Source organism: Magallana gigas, chromosome 5 (genome assembly GCF_963853765.1).
Source record: "Magallana gigas chromosome 5, xbMagGiga1.1, whole genome shotgun sequence".
Taxonomy (NCBI): domain Eukaryota; kingdom Metazoa; phylum Mollusca; class Bivalvia; order Ostreida; family Ostreidae; genus Magallana; species Magallana gigas.
Window position 1 is genome coordinate 36849816 of NC_088857.1, and position 20409 is coordinate 36870224.

General features: G+C 35.8%; 2 protein-coding genes across 2 annotated transcripts; both read left to right on the forward strand.

The window, feature by feature from the left end:
• Nucleotides 1-3134: 3134 nt before the first annotated feature.
• Nucleotides 3135-8509, forward strand: LOC105324286 (multiple epidermal growth factor-like domains protein 6). The gene is made up of 5 exons (XM_011423343.4): nt 3135-3291; nt 3528-5168; nt 6045-6461; nt 7326-7467; nt 7844-8509. Exons 1-5 carry the CDS (start codon nt 3198-3200, stop codon nt 7869-7871), a joined length of 2322 nt encoding a protein of 773 aa, XP_011421645.3. The 5' UTR covers nt 3135-3197; the 3' UTR covers nt 7872-8509.
• Nucleotides 8510-9947: 1438 nt separating this feature from the next.
• LOC105324285 (patched domain-containing protein 3) lies at nt 9948-16215 on the forward strand. Its single transcript, XM_034475600.2, has 4 exons — nt 9948-10232; nt 11134-12107; nt 13037-13255; nt 14345-16215. Exons 2-4 carry the CDS (start codon nt 11144-11146, stop codon nt 15913-15915), a joined length of 2754 nt encoding a protein of 917 aa, XP_034331491.2. The 5' UTR covers nt 9948-10232; nt 11134-11143; the 3' UTR covers nt 15916-16215.
• The last annotated feature ends 4194 nt before the right edge of the window (nt 16216-20409 follow it).

Below are 20409 nucleotides of genomic sequence, written 5' to 3' on the forward strand. Positions count from 1 at the left end.
TTTTGGAAATAATTGTGTATTGTTCAAACTTATTAAGTTCGATTAGTAAATTTAAGTTAAGCCCCCCCCCCGCCCCTTCCTCACCCGAAAACAATATTACACCTCGTGATCTTCGCTTGGAAGCGACAAAGTCTATTACCACTTACTGATAAACCGAAGGTAGAATAGGCAAAATTGTACTTTATATTTTTCTTTACAACATTTTACGTCCTACATTTCTCAAAGATACTCCTTTTAATAATTAAGGTAAAAATCCACAGCAAAATCATCATTCAGTTGACGAGATTATTGCAGGAATTAAATTTGATTCAATATATTCTGAATTTATTGGACAAGTCAGTGGCGTAGCTACCTTTTAATTTACTGTATTCAAAAAAAGGTAGGGGGTCTGGGTCTGGAAGCTCCTCGATGTTACGTTATATGAATGACAAAACAGCCTTAAAAATATGACATTTTTTAAGTATTATGATTCCAATAAATATGAACAAAAGTTGCTGAATTCCGAGACAAACATTATTTACCTCGTACTCTTCGAATATTTTCTTTAAAATTTCAAGACCCCCGATGCTTTTGGATTTTAGGTTTTAGCTTTTAGATTTACAGGCTTTTGATGATGAGATATTGTCTCAAAATGTTACAATTTTACAAACTGTATGTGTAAGGGAAATATTGAATTTTAAAAGAATGTGTAATTATATATGAAACACTGATACCCCAGCGGAAACCAACTGCATATGACCAAAGATAATAGGCGTTTTGAAACACATCTATTATTCAAACCATAACATACTTACCTAAATGACAAATTTTTGATCAAGTTTATCACAATGTATTGTGACTTTGTCAAAATTTTAATCACCCGACCGCCGACTTTAAATTACATGTAAGTATAGACTGACAGAATACAATTACGGACAAACACTCAAAACTTGATGTGTTTTCAGATTTTAGTATGAATATTTAAACTTGAAAGGAGTTAAAAGTTGTTCATCTCATTTTAATACCGAGTGCAGCGAGAGGCGGGCGAAGCCTGCTTCGCGAAGCGAGGATTAATGGTAACACGTATATATAAGAAAATCAGTGAAAAATGAAAGTTGAATCAGGGGTACTAAGGCCAAAAAATTTTTCTTCCAGCCCTGGGCGCTGCCATATTGGCAGCCATTTTGTTTTTAAAAAGTTAGTTCGATCATTGATTGACTGGTACTTATCGATGTTTATTGCCCCTAAACTCGATTTAATAAGTTCCAGTGTTTCAATAGAAGGTAATTTGAATTAAAAGAAATTAAAAGGGAAACCAGATAAGTTTCAATAGTGCTTCAATCAAGAAACACGACTTGTTATATGTATGTCTTGTCAAATTATCAGATGGAAAATAAAAACATTAACGTTAAGGAACTGATCTTTAAGATTCTTAATAAAGTATTCAATTTTATTACATTGGCATTCATATAACTTAAATTGATGAACAATGAAAGAAGAAATTTAAAAAAAATCGGAATCACGTTAGTATCTTCGGCTATTTCCGAAGACGTTTTACGTCTGAAATATGACGTCATAATGTAGACTGAGCACGCGACGTTTAGTTTAACTTTGACGAATGATTTGAGTAGGCAAACATGCTGGCGGATCCTACTGTGTGCATTTTAAATAGATTTTATTATACAAAAATCAAACTGCACTGTGTTAAATCTGCGCTTGGTCCAACGGTCACACCGTTTACATATTAAGTTTATTGTAGATCATTCTTTAAGCCAATAACATGAAAGTCAAAGGTATAGCTCGTCCATCTATACTACTATATTAAAATAATAGACTCGAATTTTTGGTCTTTAATATCGAGAATTCAGAAGAATACTGTCTTCTGTTTTATATATTTTAGACATCATTGGTACTTGAAGATTACCAATTTGTTTTTATTTTTTCTCAGTTAAGCTTCGCTAATTAATAATCAACGAAAATTCCTCAAAAAATCCCGGAAATCACCTGGAGTTTTTGGATTTTACAATCTTGCGCTTGCGCAATACATTCACGCTAACGGGATCTTTAGTTTATGTTTCCATAATATCACATCTGCATGAATAAACTCAGAAATGATAATACAAATACGGGTAAATTTTCATTGGACTTTTGCTATATATTCTGTTCATGTATATATTAATGATTTCTTATGAGAGAGTATAAGATAACAAATATACATTTGAAGTACTTTTGTCTTCGTGATGATAAAATTATTTGATTACATGCCAAAAAAAGTTACATTATATTTGTTAGGAGAGTGAAGATAGAATATGTTTTATCGTAAAAATAAATAATGTCCTTCGGACCCAGTTTTACAAAGAAAATATGTGTACGTTGGTGAAAAGGTGTTGAATTCGTCCATTCTATGGATTAAAAGTTTTAGTTGAAAGGTATTTGCAGTCTCAAAAAGGTTTGTTGTGATGAATTTGACTGTTATTTTCAAGGCAACTTCATTAACTTTCTCCAAAATCGTTCCGGAGCGATTCAGCAATTTTCTGCTACATTACGGGTATAAGGAGGGCATTCTAATTGTGGTGAGGGCCTTACCCTCAGTTAGATTATTCAAATTAAGTAAAGTGAAGTGAAATTAATAGCATTATTGTAGGCTTATAGCTTTGTTATGTAAATGTCAATAATAAGGTGTGTCGATGTACCTATTTCGTAAATGTCCAATATGCAATGTCAACCCGTGCACGCACGGGTCAAAGTCTAGTATTAATTTATGATTCAAACAAACTTCCAATTAATTTTAAAGTAAAGTATGGAATGACGGTATTTTCCGGAACTGTAGTAATTCTATTGCATGGTTTACGATGAGAACTGAATACCAAATATGCAGATTATAATTCAGTGGAGTCTCAATACGAATTGTTTACGTGCAAACAATAGGAAACTCAAATCATAAGACCTATGCTTTGCAAAATTTTGTGTATTCATTTGCGTTTTTGCGTAAAGGGCGCTACGCCACTGCAAGTTTATATAAAGCATTTTGATGTCGGACATTGCGGGTAAGCGGCGGGACCCTGCACTAAATTGTTGTTATCTCAACGACGGAGTTATCCGCATGCCGTGAAATCTTTCCTTTGATAAGAGAATGTTTACCTATACATGAAATGAATTTAACTGATAAAAAGTGTCACATATAAAAATGTTCAAAGTCTGATCCAAACTTTATAATTATGGTCTCTGAGAAGCTTTTTGGTTTGATCATTTTAACTGTGTTTCTTTCTTATAGTGCCTCTGCCAGTTCTGATTCTCTCAGCTCAACACAAGGTAAGACTATCAAACCAATCAACTTTTAAAATTACTAACAAGTCTACTCCCGCCTGTCATTTATATTTTATCAAATCCTTAACCTTTCTCCTAACTCATAGTCTATTCTGCCCTAATTCTGCCTCAAGCTCCGTTAATTGTTTGGAGAATTTTCTGGATTTTTTTCTCTCTTTGTTATAAACACACACTAAATGTAATCTAATTTACAAACAATTCCACTTATTACTTATCTACAGAACGGAACTGTTCCAACTGCCAATCAGAATGTAACGTAACATCCGGGCACTGCGATGGCTCCTGTTCGTTTGGTTTCTTTGGAGACGACTGTAACGAAACGTGCTCTCTGAACTGCTTTAGATGTAACAGAATAACCGGTGATTGTGAATATTGCAAAAAGGGGTATTATGGAGCAACTTGTCAATCACAGTGTTCCACGAATTGTCTCTATGGTTGTAATCAAACTGGGACGTGTTTTGGGTGCATCAGTGGTTACTTTGGCCCGCAGTGCCAGAGTGCATGCCCAGTAAACTGTTCTTTTGGATGCCACGGCGAAAAGGGTACATGTGCCTACGGTTGCGCTGGCGGTTTGTGGGGTGACTTCTGCAACAGCACTTGTTCTAGCAACTGTGAGTCTTCCTCTTGTCACCAAGGAGACGGCTCGTGCTGGACATGTAAGTCCGGATTCGGCGGAAGGTGGTGTTCGACCAATTGCGCTGACGAACATTGTGATCTCTGCAGCTTTGACGTCACTTCCTGCAGTCGATGTAAAAATGGTTGGTATGGGTCTCACTGTGAAAAGAATTGCCCGGAGTCACACTGCAGTTCAGAGACTTGTAACAAAATCACAGGAAAATGCGATTCTTGTAAGAGTGGTTGGTTTGGCGAATACTGTGAAAAGAAGTGTATAGATAACTGTGGTAAGTGCTCCGAAACCACCACGTGCGAGAAATGCAAAACTGGTTTTTACGGATATTTTTGCCAAAACCAATGCCCAACAGGATGTCGAGATTGTGATAGAGATGGGACATGTAGAGCATGCGAGAACGGCTTCAAAGGAAGAGACTGTAAGTGTCAGATCTCCGAGTGTATGAATGTAACAAACCACAAGTGTAGTCAGTGTAAAAACGACACTTCTTGGTATCTGTTTGAAGATGCGTGTTGTCCTTGCAGTGACCATTGTAACTATACAGTAGGCGAAGACATCTGTCAACCCAAAAATGGAAAATGTCTCCATGGTTGTGATAATGGCTATTTCGGGGATCAATGTTTGGATACGTGTAGCGAGAACTGCGCTCCGGGAAACCATTCAACCTGCAGTAACTCAACAACGGACTGTCAAAATGGATGCCTTCCTGGTTGGTTCATGCCAAACTGCGAATTCAACTGCTCTAATAACTTCCCGCATTGTGAGGAGTGCAAAGAGTACAACTATTCCCCCAGCGACCACTTTGTGCAGTGCTACAAATGCGGACCAGGATACTACCGAGACTATCAGACCGGTTTCTGTAAACCTTGTTACAACTGTTTGAACGACTCTTGCGATGGTATTTCCGGTATGTGCACTTACGGCTGCCAGAAAGGCTGGTACTCTTTGTACGGCGTCCATTACCAATGCCAATTTCGCTGCGGAGAAAACTGTCTCGAAAAGACGTGTAACAGCTCAAATGGACACTGTACAAATGGCTGTAACCGGGGTTACTACGGAACGTTCTGTCAGACAGGATGTCCAGAAAATTGCGTAAACAGTACATGCGATATTGATACGGGGGACTGTGAGAGCGGATGCAGGCCCGGCACATACGGGTATCATTGTCTAAGTACCTGTGTACCCTCCTGTGGGGACACAGGCTGTGGCGATGTGTCTGGGAGGTGCATTGGTACGTACTTTTAACTGATCAATTACTTATTATAGGTATAGCCTTAAAATTTGCACTGTCTTAAGGAACAAGTTTATTAAACATATACTAGTACCCTCTACAGAGGGATGAGGTTAAATGCAATGCATTAAGTTAACATTTTAAGAGCATGTCATTCATTTTTTAAAGCTGAAAAATGGTATAGTAGAAGCAAAAAAGCTTTGTAATGTCAAAACAATCCATAGCGTAATGCAAGATAAGAAATCAAGTAAATCCGAAAAATACAGAATCTTTATTTATTAAAAAGAATATAAAACTGTTGATTTGATACTTTTGAAAATATATTTTTGAAAGAGTTAATCCGGTTTTTACGGATGATCATGTTATTTACATGTTGAATAGCTTTGCTGTTTAGACATTCAGTGTAGATAGAAAACTCCATACCTTTTTCTGCATTGTTCATCGACTTGTATTTACTCTTCCACTATTTTCATCATGGTTTGGACAAATTTTTAGAAAACCGTTGTTTAAATAGAAAAGAAAGATAATCAATCAAATAATTAACTCTGTATACCTAAAAAAAATAATGCTATTCTATGACCACAGGCTCCAAAACTTGATAAAACATTTAAACTTTGTGTACCATGTTTTCTACAAAATAAACGACACATTGTAATAGCGAAAATATTCATACAAAGACCAGATGCTGCACAAGCTTTTTAAATGAAATTTATCATTTTGTGAAATTGAAATTTTTTACAATTCAATTTCATTAATCTTTTAAAAGTACCAAAGAACAGTATTAATATTTATGCCATTCTGCCAGCCAAAACTACGTATAAAATTTTAGTTTTATGTGTGATTTTGTGATGTCGGGTCTCTTTTAACTTTTTAAAGAATGCAAGCCTGGTCGGTATGGGGTGGAGTGTGATCAGGAATGTCCCGGATGTTACCTCGGAGATTGTGACCGCGTCAGCGGAGAATGCAGACGACACAAATGCCGCCCTAACTTCTATGGACGCTTCTGTAATACAACGTGTGTTGAAAACTGCGTGATATGTGACGAACCGACCGGACATTGCAAAGAGTGTGACACTAATCTAACCGGAAGTAAATGTGACAAACCCTGCGGGGAACACTGTCGTCATGGTAAATGCATTCACGGGGCATGCGCCGATGGATGCGAGGCTGGATATTTTGGGGGACTGTGTTCGAACGTTTGTAATTCTACGTGTATTTCCCATATCTGTGACACTGGAACTGGCATATGTACAAAGGGCTGTGAGGTCGGCTGGGAGGGTGTGTTCTGTGAAGGTAACTACAAATCTACACAAGTGCAAGCCTCGACCTTCAATACTTAAGTATTTCATAACCATAAATGTGTATCTTGTTTCTTTTTTTACTTGTAGAATCACTCAAACACACTTTATTTACGTTGTAAAAAGACCATAGGTCCCAAAATTATAATTGATACTAGTAGTAAACTCGAGTCAAGATAGTTATCAATTGAAGACTGATTTTAAAAATATCAACAATTACCAGTTCAAAAAGAAGTTCACGACACAGCTAATATAAATAAAAAATATACACTATACTTCAATGCATAGAATCAGTATAAGCAGAGCAAGGCGAAAATGGATCTGGTCTTAAATCGTGACTTATCATTAATTCTAGCCATTTTCCCGTTTATAGTATCGCTTATTTTTTTAACTTGATTTTCTCTTTATTTGCTGAATAAGCTGAGTAAGATAACATGACATATTTCGGAATTCTTATAAAATAGAACTACATAGAACTAGTTCACAATAATTTTTATCTATTGTGTAAAGAAAGGATACTGAATACGCGTTAATGAAACAGCATCCTAATAAACTAGGTTATTTTACCAAGAGTTATGATTTGCCCAGTGCTGTGTCTACTTATAGACGTGAGGAAATGATTCTGGATTCCATGGTTTTTTTTTAAAAAGTATATGTTTAGCGGACCTCATTATTTTATTGAACATTTCCAATATGTTTATGTATTAATTAATTTTTTAGGTCATTTTCGACATGAAGCCGATTTGCTTCATTTGCCTAAATATATAGTTAAGACACTTTGTAGAATTGCTTTTACTTGGGTTAATTCTCAGATAATGGTCATTTGGTCAGCACTTTTACCTCTAACTTTCTTTTTTAGTTAACGTGGCCTCTACATCCAAGTCGACTTCGGCGGACGAGTCCAAATACTCCACAGGGGAGCTGATTCTGATAGTGCTGGGATCTATAGCAGGGTTTATCATTATAGTAGTCCTTGGCTGTTTGCTTCACTGTCACAGAAGGTACGGATCAAATTACGGATTCATTTCCTACACCCGCTTCACAAAGGCATCATATATTCATTTTGATTTAGGAAGGCTCTCAAAGGTTCTTATGGCTTAAAGGGAGTTTTGGATACATTTTTTACGAATCAATTTGACATTTTTTTCTCACTAAAAATATTCAAAAATGTATATATGATGAGAAATACCTAAACTGGCTTGCACAAAACATGCATATACATATACTAGTAAATAAAATGCAGAAATGTTTCAATCAATAATAAGAAATGCTTAGAGGAGTCACAGTTATATAGTTGTGCAATTGGCTTCTATTTTTTTGTCCCCTTTTTGTGTATACTTGGTGATTTATACAGGAATCTATCTTTTCTATTTTCAGTCGCAGAGCGCATGATATGGTCATGTAGTTCTAATTGGAAGGGATGGTTCTTCATATTTTTTCGCACCTGTTGTTGTGATGATGTTATTGTTTCTACGATCTCATTATTTATTCCCACTGACCGATGGCTTTGTTATTGCCGACAGTAAAGATGTTGTCTGTCTGACACGTATTTTACAGTATACTAAAGAGCTCCAATACAGTATACTCTAATGCTCAAATGCACTCCAGTAAAAAGCGGTCGTCAGCAGTGTGCATAGGGACAGGACCCTCCCCCCTCGACTGTATTTTCGGGTTTTTTTGCTTTATTTTTGCTAGAATATTGATCAGCTGGGACATTTGTTTCCCTAAAAATGTAAATATGCACACGATATCTTAGAATATATTAAATTCCATGCATGCATTGAAAAATATATAGCATAGAAATGGTTTTTAAAATTCATAAGGTACCTATCATTTTTGAAAACGTTACTCGTTTGCCAAAAATTGAAACGTATATACATGTAAGAATTCACTGTTTGTGTAGTTTTATCATGAATCAATAAATCAAGACGAGAGAAATGCCAATCAATTATTTTATTTAAAAAAAAAGGAAAAGAAATGCCAGTGTCATGTACCAAACCAGAACTTCAAACATAAGTAAAGGTTTTCGTAGACGAACTTAAACATATTAAAAATTTGCAATTATTTTTGTGTTCGAGCTTTTTTTTCATAATTATAAAACAATCCAAATTAATGTTTTCTAGTTTTATGTAGTGTATACTTAGTTTCATATAAATTCTTGCTATGGACACACTAAAAAATGATTATTTAAGCAGGGTCGTAAAAAATCAATGACAAAAGCCATCCTTTCTAGTGCTTTAATTGGATACCCGCAGAGAATGCAGACAAACACAAGACTTGACAGAAGATTATTTCCTGCAAAATACTGGTTATATTATACAACAAAAATCATTATTCAGAAAGAACAGAGTACTAGTCTATCAATATATCATCATCATAAAGTCCAATTATTGTGAAAGGATTTATGTTTTACTGAAGAAACAGCAAAGCAATCCTTACTACCACATGGAAGAGTGCACGTTCATCTTGAAACAACTTTTGCCGCGTATATGTATACAGTGGAGGAGAATCAAATAAGGAATAAGGAATCATTCTTTGAGTATTATGAGGTGATAATTTTGGTCGGGGCGTGATCAAATCCAATAAAGCACGAAGGGCTTTCTGATAGATTTGATCACGCCCCGACCGAAATTATCACCTCATAATACTCAAAGAATGATTCCTTATTACTTATATATTTAAAAATTTTAAATCATCGCACGATTAAATATTAAATATAAATAAGCAAACCCCGCTGGCTCCTCAATTTGCCTTTTTGAGTTATATAGTACAAAATCGATACGTAGTGTTATCACAGGCAAAGACACTAGAAAATGCAAATATAAGTAATTATGTTACAAAAAATTTACATTTCTGGAGTCATCGTTGATGTGGACAAATTTGGGGGGTTAAAGCATCGACCCACTGACCTGTTTCTTTTGAATTCTTAATTATTTCTTTTAAATTACTAGTTACAATGGTATCGTCTTTTTCATCCAGAAGTATAGTTTATATATTATCGTATTTAAGAATTTGTATATACACAATGACACCTTGTGCAATAACATTGAATATGCATTTTGTCTCATCGAAGACAGCCACATACACTGTTCATAGGATCCAAATGGACATATTTTGACTGTTTTATTTTCTTCATTTTATAAAGATATAAGAATTTCACCGAAGTTGGTCAGGAAAAAAAAAGACGGTTTCAAGATGATAAAGATACATAAATTACATATGTTTTAAAATCTAATTAAAAAATCAAAGCTGGGATAAAGCTTTATATGTTTTAATATATCTTTATCATTATGTCTAGATATACAATAAATAATTATTAGTGTACCAATGACGTAGAGCAGATGTTATTGAAAAGTTATTTTAAAGTTCTTGATTTGAAACAAATACTATCTACATTCGTGAGTAAACGCGCCTCTTTTTGTAATCGATTTTACAACTCCACGTGGAGACGACTGGTTCCAATTTTCGCTTCCCGCAACACTCGGTTATTTTTATAATAAATCTGAATATAAGCAAAAAAAAAAAAATCAGTTTCTCCGGGTACATGTATGCAAGAAGAGGCCATTTACCCATAGTACGTAATCTCACACCGAGAGTCAGGTTTCAGGTTCACAAGCAAATAACAGGGATTATATCTGTAACTAAGAAACATGCAAGTCATTAGCTAGCGTCATCCAGCGTTTTCTTTTAAAAACTACGGATTCCGATACATCACACAACAATTGCGGTGACATGTAATCAGTTTTTGGTATTCCTCATCTGAAATGTAAGTATGAACTTTAACAAAAAATACCTATTAGTTTTATTCATTGGTAAGATTTTTTTTCCATTTCAAATCATCTCGGCTTAATTTAAGCCTAGATGGTATTTAAATAGTAGATTCATTTCAATTATACATGTTTTTCACGAAAATACTAATATTCTTATGTTAGTTTCAAACAAAGAGCTAATTATGGGTTTCAGAAACATTTTCTTGTATTACTAGTAAATGGGATGATATGCAAAGCGTTTTAGGGACTTTTGCACGTTTTATTTATAGGATAAATAAGGTGGTTATTTTAACCCAAACAGTTCTTGTAATCTAAAACCCCACGTTAAATTTTATTTCGATCCCATGGATTCACCATCCAAAACACCTATTGGACACATGAATTAGCATTTCTATCAAGTTTCAAATTTCCTTCGAAGGTCACATTATTTTTTTTGTCTGAAGAAAACTATTTCAATCCCCCAGTAAGGTTATTAACCGTTCAGGGAAGCTAGATGTTTTGGAGGGGTCGTAAGCATGCTGGTTCACCGTGGGTTTAACAATGGCTTGTCACACTGCAAGGATAGAGTCCGCCAATTAGCGCTCTCAACAAAACCGGTTCACCCTACAGTAGTCCAATACCTGGACCCCTATCTGGTCGTTAGCCAGTTTAAATCATTTTCCATTCATCTTTCACTCAGTAGGCAACAATACGTTGGCATCTAGTTACTGAAACATTGACTTATTTATGGCTATTTTGAACTGTTCAAAAACAATTCGATCTGACTAACAGTCTTGGGGTGTATTTTTTGTTTACTTCATAAATAAGTTTATGAAATAAAAAATTATCACTGTTATCCTAGTTGCAATATTCGATGCATTCATTTCTTGTATTAGCAGCATTTTAATTTATCTCCAGAGGACGCAAAATGGGATGCTACTCGAGGTACGAAGATGGTGTGAGCAGGATTTTTGCCAAATATGGCGTCTTTGTATCAAAATATCCCTGGCAAATTTTGATACTCGCCTTATTAACGAATATACTTCTTGGAATCGGGTTGATGCGGTTGGAAAGCGAAGGCAGCACAGAAGTGCTTTATACACCTATGAACAGTCAAGCAAGCAAAGACCGGGAAAAGTCGAGAGGGCTATTTGAACTAAATTATGAAGAAAATTTCGACCCTCTGTCTCAAATAGAGATAAGTATGCCAGTTGAAGTAATAGTGCAGACAAAATCTGGTGATAATATTCTTCAGAACATGTACTACGATGAAATAAAAGCGATTGATACCCATGTCCGTAAAAACATTACTGTTCAACAAAAGATCGCTCTGTTTGGTATTTGCGCTAAATTTCAAGGTTCATGTGTGGTATCTGGAGAAAGCGTTACCTCCAATCAATTTCTAGATGCATTCAACGAAGGACGGGTCACTTTTCCTGTATATAACAGGCGGGATATTTCAGAAAACCTTGGAAATGTTCAGTACATAAATGAGACTCTGAAATCTGCGACAGTTGTCCGCCTCAAGTACTATCTTCTACTCAACAATGACACCGCTGCCGCATGGGAGAGAGAGTTCATAGACCAGATGAAAAACTACCATTCTTCTTTACTAGATATCGCTATATCAACATCACAATCCTTAGATATCGAGCTCGATGGTAATGTATCTGGAGATATCTTATGGATATCGCTCACATTTACCATCATGCTTACCTATGCTTCTCTCGCAACAACAGGCAGCCGCATCAACTGTATTGCGGACCGCTCGAACCTGGGACGAGCGGGCGTTCTGGCCACGGTGCTGGCCATTCTGGGCTCCTTTGGGTTAACCTCGGTCACTGGACTGAAATACGTGGCTCTGGTCGGGGTAATGCCCTTCCTGATTGTTGGTAAGAATCTCTGTCTTTTTAATTCATTTTTCTTCAAAATATCGCCCAGCATGGGAGTTCTTAGATATTATTTTAAGCATTTTCATTTGAAGTCGCTCGAAAAAAAAATCCTGAAGTTGCTAATTTTGCAGCATTTTATATAGACTACTTGTAGATATATGTACCTGCCTTAAAAGATCCACAAGCTTTGTTAGTATACATGTGTGAAACCTCTTCACCCGATAAAAGAACGTCAACCAACTTCATTCCAATTCTCGACTGTATGGCCACATGATTTCCATGCACCAAATATCCAGCTAAATTTGAAATTCTTTGATTAATGCAAAATTTTATAGACAAGTACATTTTTTCGTCAGTAATGCAGAAATTCAGTTCTTAGTAACATTATACTGGTCAATTTGTCATTTTTTACCATTTAATGACCACAGAGAATATTTGATTGATCCTTGACCAATCCAAGATCATATCATTATCAATGGCTCTCACATTTACTATCAATGATCCTCCTATTTGCCCAATGATTTTTTTTTGTGACTGAGATAACCTACCCTCGATCTTTACATTTTCGCGGAGCTCCGTGTCCGCCACCCCCCCCCCCCCCAAAAAAAAGTCCCGTTTACGACTTTCCAACAGGATATGTGAGGGTCGTCCCAAAAATACACGTTCACTGCACACAAAAAGTTGCCTGGCTACTAAATTAAAAAAAAAAAAAGCAGTTCTTAATTTTTTTGAAAACTGCAAGGTTTGGAGCAGAATACATAATTGGTTTGAAATATTATGCTTTACAAAACTCAAGGTATCATAAATTTAATAAAGTAGAGGATACCTGGAGTTTATCGATTTCTGTGTGCGTGAATATACCGGTATGTTCAATTTTTCTATAGTTAGACAATAGTAATTAAGAGATTGCGATTTGCCGGTGTTTTCAGGTATTGGATTAGATGACGTCTTCATCCTCCTGTCGGGGCTGGCTGACGCACCTCTCAGGAGAGCCGACGGAACTCCGACCAACACCCAGGAACGGATATCATTTGCCATGGCAACCAGCGGCGTGTCCATTACCATCACATCTCTAACGGATTTCCTTGCCTTCGGAATCGGCTCAAGTTCCAGCTTTGTCGCTATAAGAAACTTCTCAATATATACAGGTAGTCGGGTTGATTCCAATCTCTTCAAGTCAGACAATTATCTGATTGGTTTTTTATTCCTTCTGTTTTTTTTTTCTTTCTAATTCTTCCTTTAATATTTGTCTCGGCAAATAGTGTATTTTTTAGACATATATAAATATTCCTAGAAGATTTTTGTAAAAAGATAAAATGTGTATGATACACAATTTCAACTAAACACGGTCTAAAGTCAATCATTATAGAAGATAGCCAACAAGAAGCATAAAAAAGTACTTATCACACGTAGCATGGAGGAAACCTATCATTCATCCCTTGTACCTGTATTTATATTGATAATGATGAAACAAATCAGCTACTAAGAAACAGTAAAGAATAAGCATCGTCTTTTTTGCCTGAATTGTAAACTAAGTATAAAACTCCTATGATAAATATCGAATGTTTGTCTTCGCGAACCAGCGTTTTTTTTTTTCATGAACAAAAGATGGGAGAATAAGGCGTGTAAGATGCGGATAAGATATTGAAAAATTAAATAAATCAGTGGTTAGAGCACCAGACCTAAGAACTCTTCATAAAACTAGGCTTTTTTAGGCTGAAGGTTCAACAGCACCAAAACTGGAGGCAATATTTTTTTTACCGTTTGTTAAAATATTCAAAGTGAATACAGTTAAAAATCGTGCTTTTTCAAACTTGCATTATAAATTTATCAAAATGATAAAAATAACAAAAATAATAAATTTGAAATTGTGTTTTACGATTAAACCAATGGGCAAATCTTATTCAACCATCTTTTTTCCGACTATTTATTTGCTTGTGGAAATTAGCTCGATTACAATCTGCCACTGGTGAGAAAAAACAAGACGCGGATAATTCTAAGTAGATTGATACATTCATGCATCTGCAGACCCAGAAAATTTTCAGAGGGGGTGGGGTGGGGTGTTAGGTGGGTGCGATGAATAATTGTGTTTTTCGGGGGTTGGGGACGGGTTAGATGCCCTTTTTGATGAATTTTCTAAGTTTGATTTTTCCAGGGAGTCCGGATCCAACCCCATCTAGATCCGCGCATGTGTACATTGTATGTACTTACATATATACATTCTTATCATTTTGCAGGTGTGGCCGTCTTGTTTTGTTACCTGAATCAGCTGACGGTTTTTGTGCCTTGCATGGTCATCAACGAGAAGAGGGCCGAGAACTCACTCCATGCGTACACCTGTCTGAAAACTAAATCCAAAGATGAGCTCAAAAATGAAGGCAGGTCTGGTGTTTATCAGGTTTGTTGTGCTGGAAGCCCTGCTAAGAACAACAGTGAATTCGACAACTTTTGCCAAAAGTACCCAACTAAATTCTGCCAATTCCTGGTCGGTAACTTGGTAGGGAAGGTTTTCATTGCTCTGACCTTTGTTGTATATCTGGGTTTCTCTGTCTATGGATCAATTAATCTGCAGGAAGGCTTGGAGTTAAAGAATCTTGTGTCTGACAAATCCTATCTGTACAAATTCAATCTTTGGAATAACCTCTATTTCGACAGGAAGTCACTAGTGACTTTCTTTTACGACCTACCCTTAGAATATCATACTCAAGACACCCAGAATGAAATATCTGCCCTTGCTCAAAAGATAAAAGCCCACGCCTTCATTTCTTCTGATTTTGAGAGAAATTGGTTAAACGCATATTCGCAATCTACTCTTTTCAACAGTTCTTCAGAATTAGCTTTCATAGGTGGGCTAAAGGAGTTTCTAAAATACCGACCAGATCTTGCCAATGACATCGCCTTTGACAGTTCAGGAACAACGATCATCGCTTCAAGGTTCCACTTTATGTCAAAACCAATGTTCACAACAACAGAAGAAGGGGAGTTTATGCAAAGCATGAGGAAACTGGCGTCTGGGTCCAAATTTTCGGTATTTGCATACACCCCACCTTTTATATTCTATGAACAGTACGTGGAGGTCTTTCCCGCCACCATGCAGACTCTTGGGATAGCTGTGGGCGTCATGTTGGTGGTGACCACAATCTTCATGCCCAATGTGTTCCTCGTTGTCATGGTAACCGTCACTCTAGTCATCATTTTGCTGGGCATTGTGGGTTTTATGTACTACTGGGATTTAACCTTAAGCTCCATCACCATGATAGACTTAATCATGACGGTAGGGTTCTCTGTTGATTTCAGCGCACACATCTGTCATGCTTACATGTCGGTCACGGGGAAAACACGGGGTGAGAAGGTCCATCATGCCCTTAGCCGATCGGGGGGACCTATCTTTAATTCTGCTTTCTCGTCTATATTAGGTATCATCGTTTTGGTATTTTCCAAAAGCTACATCTTTCTGTCCTTTTTTAAGCTCATGCTCATTGTGATGTTATTCGGTCTGTTCCATGCCCTTTGGGTCCTGCCTATGTTCTTGTCTCTGATTGGTCCAATGGTGAACGCCGAGGTAGGGGAAAATATTGAAGGAAATAAAGAGCCCGAACAAAGCACCAAAGATGTGCCACTTAAAGAGCTTGAAGAAGGGATGGGTGACGAAAAAGACCATAAGGAAAATTCAGGTGCTTTGAAACAGACGTCTGATACAGAGGTGTCGTCATCAAAAAATACTGACAAGGATACTGAAAATACTAACGCCAAAAATACAGAGGAAGAGGTTATTGTCGATGAAAATGTAACATCTATAAAGTTATGATATATGCATGTAGAAAAAAAGGCTTTAACAAACTTGTATTAATTCTTATTGTGCAGTCAACTTTTTCGGTGACCTAGCATTAAAACTTTGTCATAAAACATCAAAGTATACCCAAGTTTATTGTTTTGTTTAATATAATCTTTTGCTCTTCAAATGTCCAAATTGGTATTATATGTATTATAATGTATTTTGCAATGTTTTTGTTCGTAAAGATGTACATTTATATCGTATGTTAATGGTTAAACCATGTAAAATGATCTTTGTAGTCATAAACACATATTGGAAAGCTTGAAATACAAATAAATGTTTGAATTTATAATTACTTTGCACATTTGTACATTAGGGACCGGGGGGGGGGGGTAGTTGTTCCATGCTACCTTGTGGGTTTCTCCCTTTTTTAAATTTTGATCTTCCGAGATTTTCTTTTTTTACTTTTTTGAAAACGAAATAGATTCATTAGTTATACGCTTGATCATCACATTGTAGAATGTTGAAAGGTTGTTTGGAGGGGGAGTTAAATGTAAAGCCCTTTTCCGTCATGTTTAGAGAACTTCGCAATTTTATGCTACTGTAAAGGAAGGCAGAGTTACATGTTCCAAAAGCTTTATAAATGTTCGAACTATTTGAAATGCAAAGTAAATCAGTTTTGTGTATTGTTTTTCTCATTTCACTTAAGGATTTAGGGTTGACTAGTTTATGGTTTAATGGTTTTCCTCTTTTTAAACGTCTTCTTCATTCACACTCGTGAGAAGTTTTTATGGATGTTCGTATTTCTAATGCTATGTTACTAAGTTTTGAATAATTTTTGCCAGGAAAGATTTCCTTTGCATTTGAAATATTGTTTGCGGTAACCAACTATTCGCACTAATACGAAGGAAAACCCTATCAAATGTAATATCTACGTATTCTGTGTCTGTTTTAATGGGGAAAGTAATTCTTTACGCACGTTCAAGCCCTTAAATACGAAAGTGAAACGCAAACAGAAATTTGGGGGAAAATGTAGATTTTGGACGATTAAAATTTGTTTATAATCATATACAATGTATATGCTTTGTAAAGGGTGAAAAGTGCACTATATACCGGTACTTTAATACTGATTTAAAATAAAACACTCTCTAAACCTATCAAAATAATAAACCGCCAATTAATAAATTGATACAAAAACAAGGAATGGAATTTGTAGAATGTAGGTCAATGAAATCCCTAGAGTCGTCAAAATCTTCTGTGCATAACAAATGAGGACCAGTTTACCCCACCTCCCTTGCTCGGCACTCAAAAGTCATCGGCAGGAGCAGACGAAAGTCAAAAATCATCGACAGGAGCAGACATTGAGCAACCAGCCATGAAGTCAATTCTCACAACGTGTGTCTTGTTGCTTTTCATGGAATCCGTCCTTCCATTTCCCTCACAAGGTAAAATGCGCATAATTGTGTCTGACATTGTTTTATCTATCTTAGTGGCATTATTAAGATGAATTAATTCTGACGAAACTTGAATTCATTTTACCGCATTGTTTTAGTGAACAGGTTTTTGTCGGTTTCGCTTTTTGGTACATTTTCTACAGAAACATCCAAATTAAAGATCTATTTCTGGCAGATTTTCAGCAATACTTGTCTATCATTAAAACTCCTCTTTTTGTTATCATAACATAAACATTTATCTAAAGGCTGCTAAATATAATTTTCTATGATACGCCATAAATACTTTTTTCCCCGTTTATGTCATTGAACTCAAATGAAATCACATTTTCCCGATAAACTGATCGGTCATTGAGAGAGACAAAAGCTGACATTGTTGTCCCTGTTGTTAACGCGATAACTGATAACACCGAGATCAAATGCTAGAATTTAAGATGATAGGTTTATTAACTTATAAAGTTTATAGGTGTATTTAATCAGCTAAAACATATGATCTACATTAGGAATTTGATTAAAGCACAAATTCATGATGAATGCAGCCTTTAGTCTAGCTAGCTATGTGTTTTATTATAGGTCTTGGGGGCTACGCCTGTATGGACCAGCAGATTGGTGACGACCAGTGCTCCTTCTATAGCAGCCTTTATGACGTCATAGAGGCCGAGCTGTTCTGTGATCACTGGGGGTCCCGATGCTGCCTGTCCTGTGTGATGATGAGGATGAAACAAGCTCAAAAGGCCAAGGAAACGAAATCCCACGGAAAAGAACAAGTAAGTTTTCCTTATTCTGGTTTTGTTTTATTTGAACATTGTTTCTTGAATATTTAAATTAGTTGTACAGTTGCGGTAAAAAATATCAGGTCTTAAAGGGGCTTGGGGACGATTTTGGTCAAAAATTATTAATTCGATTTTAATGTTTATAATGCTTCAGTAAGGTATTTTTAATTGGCAACCAAAATTTGAGTGTCATTAGTAGAGTTATAAGCGAGTTACAGAGGTTACAATTCCTCGCTCTGTAAACAAAGCTTTTGTTTACATTTTGAATGTTAAAATGAAAATTCCAGTTTTAGTCGTAAAATGAATGTGTTAATCGTTAGAAACTGTTTATTTATGCTTAAAAAGCATAAGAATATAGACAAATCATCTTGAAAAAGATTTTTTACTGGTTTATTGAACCTATGTAAACAAAAACAGGGCACGAGCCTTGTTTAATACATGACGAAGAATTGTGAGCCCTGTATCTTGCTTAAAACTCATCGACGAGCACCCAAATTTCATTTGATTATTAGAAATGCATTCATATAGCATTGTAAAAAATAAAAACAGAAAAATAAAATTTGACCAAAATAGTGACCATGCCCCTTTAACGATTAGAGTTCAAGGTATTTGCTAGTTCGTACTTAGTTAAGCTGTTATTAAGGCTTTATTTTTTTTCCTTCAGAAGACGAATAAGACGAATAAACCATAACAGTGAAAAGAACTTGTAGACTTTTACAACGGACAGGGCATGTGCTTATGATTTGTGTCTTGTAGAGGATTTAACTTGTAGTCCAGTATACTGTATATCATTGTCTCAATATCTATCATAGCTTAAAGTGATTTTTTAAAATGTTCATTCTTAATAAAATTGTACGAAAATGACTGAAAACAACGCAATGTGTTCACTACTTTTAATTTGTTTTTTTAAATAAGCAACGTCATCAGCAAGTAATGGATGGCATACATCTTCTTCAAACGAGAGAAAATTTACTGAAATATATTAAATAGTTTGTATTCATTAAAAAAATTCAGAATTCAACGGTTACAAAATTGATAGGTAGAATTCATGAATATTCTTGTTTTAGAAGAATGTGTGGTGGGTAGGTGGGTGGGTGACAAGATTGTATGCATTTTTGTATACTCACTATGTCTGAAGTACAGACACATTTGCCGTCCACGCAGTGTCTCAAATCTGCCGTACAGTTCAGTTGTGTGATGGGCGCCGACAGACAGACGTCTTTAGCCGTACATGCTGCATTAACATATAAAGATTATCAAAAATAGTCATGGTTAATACACTGCCGTCATTTTGATATAACATCGTGCACTTACCTATGTTGTGGTTATTGGGGATATAGCACGTGCATTTGTTGTTGATGCATGCAAGACTGCCATGCGCACAGCCCATGTGACTATTGTGAACATCTTGGCAGAATTCATTGGTTTGGCAGTCCACTGCCAGAACATAAGCTACAGGAACCAGAAATGTCAATGAACACAGATTCCAATTTATTGTACAGTATTTTGGGTAGGGAAATAGGAACAATACTTACACACTTCAATAGGAACAATACTAAGCCAAATCTATACGAAGTTATGTGCATGTAGCCATGTTGCATACAAAGGATTTCAAAGTATAATGAATTTCTTAAGATTACACGCAATGTTATGCATGCATGGACAATGCTCGGGAATATCATAAATTTGTTCACGTCTAAATTTATACATACATACCAATATAGGCAGAAGCAAGACCAAAAATTGCAACAATCCTCATGTTTAAGATCTAGATCTAAGTGTTTTCTGTGCAGCCGCTGACTTCTTATCAACTACAGGTCAATGCCGGGGTCATCCCAATGTAGCATGCTTATAGATAATTCGTGATGTTTGCACATTTTCATGCAATTAATAATTTTTTTTAGGTTTTCATATAGAAAATGTTAATCTTGTTTGTTTACCAGTTGGTTTGTTTATTCACTTTCAAGGACCCTCTAGGGGCATACATAATTTAAACAAAATATCAATCATTTTTAAAATACAGAGAAACGTCAGTAAATTTCACAATTGTCTTCAGTTGTTCTAATGAATCAAAACGCACATATCACATGGGATGCAATTATACAAGTTACATTATTTATGTGTTTAAAATGAATTAACTTTGGTAAACAATAGGATAAACAAGGTGGCCGAATATAGAGAATACCAAGGGACGGTGCCTGTGCACAGTCGATCAGACTGGCCGAGTTCTTGTATTCTAAGTAAACCAAGTATATTAGAACCATTATAACAAGAGCTTGGATTTTGTGTCAAACAGCAATGTG

What these genes read in the sequence shown, in the direction of transcription:
- LOC105324285 (XM_034475600.2), top strand. Translation starts at nt 11,144, where the DNA reads ATGGGATGCTACTCGAGGTACGAAGATGGTGTGAGCAGGATTTTTGCC. An exon ending in AATGCCCTTCCTGATTGTTG is followed by an intron (nt 12,108 to 13,036) that starts GTAAGAATCTCT and finishes CGGTGTTTTCAG; the next exon opens with GTATTGGATTAGATGACGTC. An exon ending in AAACTTCTCAATATATACAG is followed by an intron (nt 13,256 to 14,344) that starts GTAGTCGGGTTG and finishes ATCATTTTGCAG; the next exon opens with GTGTGGCCGTCTTGTTTTGT.
- LOC105324286 (XM_011423343.4), top strand. Translation starts at nt 3,198, where the DNA reads ATGGTCTCTGAGAAGCTTTTTGGTTTGATCATTTTAACTGTGTTTCTT. An exon ending in TTCTCTCAGCTCAACACAAG is followed by an intron (nt 3,292 to 3,527) that starts GTAAGACTATCA and finishes ACTTATCTACAG; the next exon opens with AACGGAACTGTTCCAACTGC. An exon ending in GGAGGGTGTGTTCTGTGAAG is followed by an intron (nt 6,462 to 7,325) that starts GTAACTACAAAT and finishes TTTCTTTTTTAG; the next exon opens with TTAACGTGGCCTCTACATCC.